This window comes from Thunnus albacares, chromosome 1 (assembly GCF_914725855.1).
Source record: "Thunnus albacares chromosome 1, fThuAlb1.1, whole genome shotgun sequence".
Classification (NCBI taxonomy): Eukaryota; Metazoa; Chordata; class Actinopteri; order Scombriformes; family Scombridae; genus Thunnus; species Thunnus albacares.
The window spans coordinates 4,922,810-4,930,751 of record NC_058106.1 but is presented as its reverse complement, the minus strand read 5'-3'; the positions used below and the strand labels follow the sequence as shown (position 1 = coordinate 4,930,751).

At 39.8% G+C, this 7,942-nt stretch overlaps 1 protein-coding gene across 1 annotated transcript; it reads right to left on the bottom strand.

Moving 5' to 3' along the window:
* LOC122984901 (cytochrome b-c1 complex subunit Rieske, mitochondrial) lies at window positions 1-6,219 on the bottom strand. The gene is made up of 2 exons (XM_044355410.1): window positions 5,905-6,219; window positions 1-1,201 (listed from the first exon to the last, which is right to left on the bottom strand). The coding sequence occupies exons 1-2, from the start codon at window positions 6,113-6,115 to the stop codon at window positions 591-593; spliced, it is 822 nt and encodes a 273-aa protein (XP_044211345.1). The 5' UTR covers window positions 6,116-6,219; the 3' UTR covers window positions 1-590.
* Window positions 6,220-7,942: the final 1,723 nt, after the last annotated feature.

Here is a 7,942-nt window from a genome sequence, read left to right as displayed (position 1 = left end):
TAAAATATAATTCTTTATTAACTACACCTGAACAGGACATTTGTTCTGGTAATTAGATGAACTATAACTTAATAAGATAAGCAGGTGTTTTTATTTAATGTTCAGATCCTATTCAGGAAGCAAAGATAGAAGAGGATGATATCTGGCTGCAACTTACAATTGTTCACCTGTTCACCTTGGACACACATTCAAAACTATTAGCATTCATGAATTTAAAAATCAAAATTAAAGAAAACACAGCAGATCTTTTTGCTCTCAGTACATTAAGTGATTTGAATTACATGAAATATCGCTAAATTTTAATTAGAGAAGATTATATGCCAATGTGTGACACTGAGTGAGATATACTGATGGACTAGTTGCAATTTCCTCTGGGAAGTTGATGTGAACAGTTTCCTCAGCTGGCAGATCACATTCACAGCAAAACCAATAAAACCTAAACACAGCGTTATTACACCTGAACCAGAAGACATTTATTCAGAAAGCATCACCGTATTGAGTACACATTATAATACAGATGATCTCAGTACTGTCATGCTTTAGACAATGAAAGCTGTTGTACAATTAGAGCTCAGTCTGATGAGTGATGTTTATCCAACAATCACGGTGTCATCATCTGGGAACTCGTAGTAGGGGACCTCCAGGTTGAGGGGGGCGGGGCCTTTCCTGATGCGGCCTGATGCATCGTAGTGGGAGCCGTGGCAGGGGCAGTAGTAACCGCCGAAGTCGCCAGCGTTGGCAATGGGCACACAACCCAGATGTGTGCACACCCCGAGGACGATGACCCAGCTGGGGTTGATGACCCGGTCCTTGTCGTGCTCAGGGTCACGCAGCTCAGCGATGTTGACGGCAGCCTCCGTGGCGATCTCCTTCTCTGTGCGGTGACGGACGAACAGCGGTTTGCCTCTCCACTTGAAGGTCATGTTGTTGCCTTCAGGGATGTCGCTCAGCTTGATTTGGATCTTCGACATGGCCAGGACATCAGCTGAGGCACTCATGGAGGAGACAAACTGAGAGACCACCGTCTTGGCGGCGTAGACGCCCATAACAGTTGTGGCACCGGTGACCAGGTAGGAGAAGGTTCTTCTGGATTCGCTGCTCTCTTGGGAGGACTTATTGGGGTCTTGCACCTCTGGGCGCCTATAGTCAGAGAAGTCTGGTATCCTGACATCTGTGTGGGCAAATCGGACTCCTGCACAGGCTGAACACACACACACACACACACACAAAAGAAAAAACAGGTCATCAGCTGGACTGCATGAATTAACTGCAGTCAGAAGTAATGCACGGTTTATGTAGAAAAAAGTAAAGTAAAGCCCTGTAGCTCCCTCAGAGTGTCCACTGGCCTCTTGATGCCACCCTCAGCTAATTGGGCTAATAATTCAGCTAATTGGCCATAACCAGTTACCGGCCCTAATCAGGCCCATGTATCTGAATTTTTGCTGGTCAAATTTACACAGATGTGCTGCACACAGCTGCACAATGGTTCACATCGCACTCACACAGCAGCACAGACAGTAACGTCACAGCCACACACACGCTAAAAATAAAGGATATGAACTTCAGCAGAGACTTGCCGTTGACTGGTAACATTACAGCATGTTTGCTACCATTTTTTACTTCTTTAAACATCAATTTACCCGTTTTATGTACCAGCAACAATGTCACACACCGACCCCACGACCATCAACAGACAGGGCTCAGACGGCGGCCTGAACACAGACCATCCTGTGTCTGCTAAAGATGGGACAGATGGTGAGTCAGTCCAGCCCAGAAAAGCCCACATATGACACAGCGTTTACACAGCTGGATGTGTTCAGTTGTTTACATGCAGTTTACCTGGAATCAGGTGATTTTACCTTTTAAACCTGCATCGCAGAACTTTTACATATAAATGAACGTCTGTTACATTCAAGCCCTTGACAGATGAGTTCACACAATGCTGATTATGTCTATCACCACCAGATAAATCTCTGTTTTTCACAGTATAAAGAGTTTTTAATCTGGTGTTGGGTTTGACATTCCTGCACTGGCTGGGTGAATGCATACTGGAGACTTCTGCCGGCCAAGTTGGCTACCTTCCAGTTAGCTCTATGCTAAGTTGAATGGGGATTTCTTAAATTAATTATTCAATAATACCATATATGAGGTGCTCCACTGCAAATAGCACACAGCTATGTACAGCTAACCTTGACAACCCAGCTGTATTTTGACAGTTTTGTGTTAAGAACATGTGTAGTGAGTGTGCGGTCGAGAGAGAGAGTGAGTGTGTGTGGCTGTGCCGACAACGGTTTGTGGCGCACACAGACGCAGGGACGAGCCAGAGGACAACCGCTGCTTAGAACCAGAACCGGAGCAACCCGTCTGCCATCCGGAGAGAGACACACTAAGAGCAGGCAAAGAGCAGGCGAGTTTCTCCTGAAAACAATCACCGAGACCCGGGGAGACATGAGAGCAGCCGCTTGCTAACAGTTACAGCAGAGAGCAGGAGGGAGGACGGATGTCTCACTCTGCTGCATACTCACAGAGCAGACACTTTAGTTTATAACTGTAGCGTCAGTTGTACGACTAAGTATTGTTAACACAATAATCCTTCCTCCCATGCATGATCATGTTTTGATTCAAAGTGCGCGTGGAGAGGAGGGGCCGTTCACAGACGGGTCTGTTGTCAATGTGTGAGAGAACGAGAGCGGGGCAAGAGGGCTGAGCGAATCAATGCGCTGTACACAGCTCTACTATGAAATAAGATTTTACTCATTTTAAATAGTTTAAAAAAAATGTGGCTGTCAGTGTTGATATTTTGGCGAGCCACCACAAATAAATGGATGTACAGGAAGTCCTCGTTGATATTTCAGTGTTTCCTACAGAATTTTGTGACACTGTGGTGGGTGGACCTCGAACCCTCTAGGGGGGTCCAGGGGTATGCTCCCCAAGAAGAAAATTTTGTACATTTTAAAAACTAAATGCATCAGTCTGGTGCACTTTGAGAGCAAAACTAAGAGGCTACAGATCTATGAAGAACTTTGTACTCTTGTAAACAATTTAATCATAGATAGATATGAATGGTGATGACACAGCAAATATAACCTATTATAACTATTTTCTGACATTGTTTGCTACCTATTTCTGCTGAAAACAGGAGGACAAAAATTAGAGCTGCAATGATCAATAAACTGACAAAAAAATCAATTGGCAACAATTTTGATAAAACAAATAATTCTTTCAGGAAAAATGCCAAAAATGTATTTGCAGCTTCTCAAATATGAGGATTTTTTGTGTCATATTGTGCTTTATTGTGTCACATGATCATAAACTGAATATGATTGTTTTTTGGACTGTTGATCAGACAAAATATGACATTTGAGGTCAACATGTGCTCTAAGAAATTATGATCAACTATTATAACCTTTTTTCATTGTGTTGACATTGTGTTGTGTTCACTACTTGTTTCTGCTGAAACCGTGGACAAAAAATAAGTGCTCAAGGATTTATCAATTAGTCGACTGACAGAAAATTCATCAGTAACTATTTTGATAACCAAATAATCATTTTTTAAGGACAAATGACAAAATTTGCCGGTTGCAGCTTCTGAAATGACGATGATTTTATGCTTTTTTGTGTGTCATACATAACAGTAAACTGAATATATTTGGATTCAAACAAAATGTGACATTTGAAAACATCACATTAATTATAACCAACTATATCTATTTTCTGACATTGTGTTGTGTTCATTACTTGTTTCACAGGAGGACAAAACATCAGTTAATTTATGTTTAATGTTTTGTGCCACTGCGCTCAGAGATATCAGTTGAGCTAAAATTAAAAAGGGACTGTTTAATTGCATTTACTGAGACTTCGAGGGTGTCACTAACCACGCTGTCAGCTTGTATTAAATAACAGAATAAACAGTATAAATGGTACTGGTATGATGGCCAGGGCTCCAGACTAACTTTTTTCACCACCGTCCCAAATCAAAATGTTGTTTCTTTACTTTTTAAACCGAGACAGAGTTTTCCTGGAGATCCCAAATCACTACATCCACCCCTGTTGATGTATGAGTGAATTCTTTAGCTATTTACTTTAAAGATTAGAGATGCTGCTTTCAGTAATTGTAAACGTTTCCGTGGTGAACTGTGCCTTTGCAATACAGTTTCATATCTATATTTACTGTTTGCTGCGTGCTGTGGTCCCATCTCTGCTCCTGATAACACATGCAGTCTGGAAAGATTCTAGCATGCTGAGTTAGGGCTGAGCAATGTATAGATATTATATCCATATCGTGATATAAAACTAGATATGATCTGGGATTTTTGATAACGTAATATTGTGATATGGTATATGTTGTCTTTTCCTGCTTTAAAAGGCTGCATTCCAGTAAAGGGATGAAAGTTTTCTGAACTTGTTAGACTTAACTAAATATCTTATGAAATCACCAATAGTCAACTCAACAATATCATCATAATATCCATATCGAGGTATTGGATCAAAGATATTGTGATATTTAATTTTGTCCATATCGCCCAGCCCTATGCTGCACGCACCAATATCTCCAGCAATCTCTCTTGTATAATTGTAAAAATAAGACCACAATACTATATTGAAATCATATAAATGTATGCTTTAGCTAATGTACTCACACACAGCAGGGTAGTGCTGTGTTTTGTTGAACTAGCACAACATATTTACGAGGCCCTGCCAGAAAGCTGTTTGTGACTGAGGGGATAGATAGACCGGCACTGCAGGAACATTTCAGGTCTCGCGCTAAGTAGCCAGCCAGTAACATTAACTATAGTTTAAAATAATTAGCTAAAAAAAATTATACATAAAATCCTGTTTGTCCTGAATGCATCGCGGGGAAGATCTCTGTTCGTCCAAAACACATTTTCTACTGTGGTCTGGAGCTCTGGTAATGACGGTTAAAAAGTGCAAACAATATATCTGTATGTAATATAGCTGTATTATATGACATTTTATGACAACTACTTCATTAATCAAGAAAATATCGACAGATTAATTGATAAGGTGGAATAATTGTTAGTTGCAGACCTAGTTACTGCCCTGAACACAGCGTTTGTAAAGTATTAGACAGGGGAAGTTACTATCAGAAACAGAGTCATTTGGCCAAATATTTTTACACATATGAGGAATGTGACTCCGGTTTAGTGGCTTTCAATGTACTTACACAAAATAACACAACAATCTTCAGATATATACACAAGGAATAACTACATACAGGTGAAACTGTTTCTGTGAACTATAAACAGGACACATGTAGTGCAAAGAAGTGAAGAGTGCAAGGAGTGTTGAGATAGTTATAAAATGGTAAAAATGACGTTACTTCATACACATATTATCCAACGACTACTCTTAAATGTTTTTAGCCACCTTTCATGATACAAACTTACTTACAAACGTTTCTACGACTGACTGATGTGATGATTACTCAACAAGGACACTGGATGTACCGGGGCACCAGCTGCTATGTCTTTCCAACAGCTAAGTAAAGCTAACAGTTAACGCCAGAAGGTCGGGAAAGCACTGTGGCTTAATACGTTCACGTTACTGTTTCGAAACATGATGTTACTGTCAGTCCCAAGCACACACTGAATAAGAGAAACATTATCCCGATTTAATGTTGACCTCCAGTGCAAGTTAGGCCGCTTTCGCAACCTCGGCTAACAGGATACTCGCTAACTAACGTAACGCGGAAGAGCGGTTACTAAAGACAGCAAAGCGAGGCCAACTCAGGCCAACTCAACTTCTCACTGGGTGGAATTTATTGAGATAAATGAGACAGGAGGTCATTTCTGTCAACATGATAGTAACACACACACGGTCTTTGGCATTTCATCGCACAGGTTCACACAAAACAAAGTTAACTAAAGTCAATGACAGACTTACCATTGATGCTAACGGTTACGGCAGGCCCCGTCTTTGGGCTTTGACCATTTAGCGATTCGCGGCACAGGAATTGTTTTTTCGGGTTCAACAAAACCGTCTCTCCCTTAACAACAACACCAGGTATCAGGGCTTTCAGGGGACCAGCCACTGCAAAAGCTGTAGCCTGCATGTAAGGGGAGAAAGCCCCTGAACGGGTGGCGATGGACATCATCTTCACAGCTAACTGCTGCTAACGACCTTGTGTGCCTACACTGAGCTTGCAAAGAGTTTACGTAGTAGGTGCGGAATGACGTCGCACGTAACTTTACGTCGCACGGTAATAAAGCCACGGTGGACACTGACAATGTCAGCACTCCACATGTAATTCTTTCCATTATACTGGGTTGTACAATACCGATTTATTGACTATTTTCTGTGCCACATACACACAATCCACCGCATGTAGTTTTTTTTTGTTATAAATTTGACTTATATATAATAAAATAAGTCTCAGAACCTATGTATCAAAAATACTAATTGACTATTTTTTCTATTCATAGTATTGTGGCACATGCACAGAAGAAGATTATGGCCACATGTGAAAACTTTATGTGAGTTCTGAGTTTAAAGTCTGAATTCTGAGATTAGAAAAAAAAAAACCAAAAAAAAAAAAACAAAAATAGGAAGTTAATAAAAAAAATTAGAAGTTAGAATTCTGACTTGTGCATTTTTGTGCTATCCTGTTTGAACCAACTGTTTCCTGAAATTCTTTAGTTTTGTCCCTCTTTCAGTCTGTGGGCAACACAACACAAGAGTTTTCTGCAAGCTAATAAAATGGTGCATCATGACAGAGTCACAGCAGTGCTCAAACATTTACACTTTCCTTACAGCATCCCAAAAATTTCCACTTATTTTTCAATCAAGTCATGAAATTGACATCAGAGCTCATCTGGCAGCCTGTCTGTCAGTCTCTGTGCTGGTCAGGCTCCCGCTGATGCCAGGATTTTCCTGATAAAATGATGCATGGCATTCACTGACAAATTCATCAGTTGGACATGCTGTGGCTAATTAACTTTATAAATAGTTTCCATAGAATTATAACTTAGCTCCCGACCCACTCTTGAAAAAGTGGAGGGGTGGAGATGGTGATGTTTCAGAAAATATTAATGGTGTATGTGTTACTAAGGTCAACAATGATACATGTTTTGGATTGATTAAAGAACATTCTTATTAGCTGAATTGTTCCTGACACCTTGTTTTTGTGTTAAAAAAGGACCTAATGACACATTTTGCTTTTTTTTTTTTATTTGGTTTTACATAGAAAGCAATCTAAGACTACAAAAAGTAAAATACAAAAACTTAAACAAGAACTTAAAAACAAAAATTAAAAGATTAAAGAGAGTCTCTAAGAGATCCCTCCAAAGGCCCTAAGGAAAAAGTGGTCTCACCAAAAGAAAAAGGAACCAACTCCCCCAAGCCTCTCTTGGCTTTTCTGTTTACAACTTCACAACATCCTCTTACTTGTGTTACCACATATCATCTATCTTCAAGACATCTAACGATTTCATGCTGATGTTACATGACTTTACACAAAATAGAGAGCTTTTCTTTATCTGTCACTTACATCAGAGTACAAGGAACATTTGAACTTCTTCTTATTCACATTTTGAGATTGTAAACAAGGGAGGTCTTCTCAGAATTTCAGGTGGTTGCCTAAGTTTTGTGATGTTTGTTTGTATTTGTTATAGTCATCCTTGAAGGTTCAGTTCTAGTTCAGTACATGTTGCACAAATTGTGTAAATTCCTCAGAAATGGTGCAAGACATTATGTTATGTTAATTTGCCTCCAATTATAATTAAATAAAATAGTTAAAAGTAGGCTTCGATAGAGTTTGTCTCGGGCCACATATAGTGGAACTTTCAATAACTTCATACAGAGAAAATCTAGCCATGCAGGTACCACATAGAGACAGAAAAACTATTCACCGTTGCTATGTTTTTATATAACAACAAAAAAACTCCACACAGTAAATCAGCCAATGTTTTGCTTCTAAACAGAC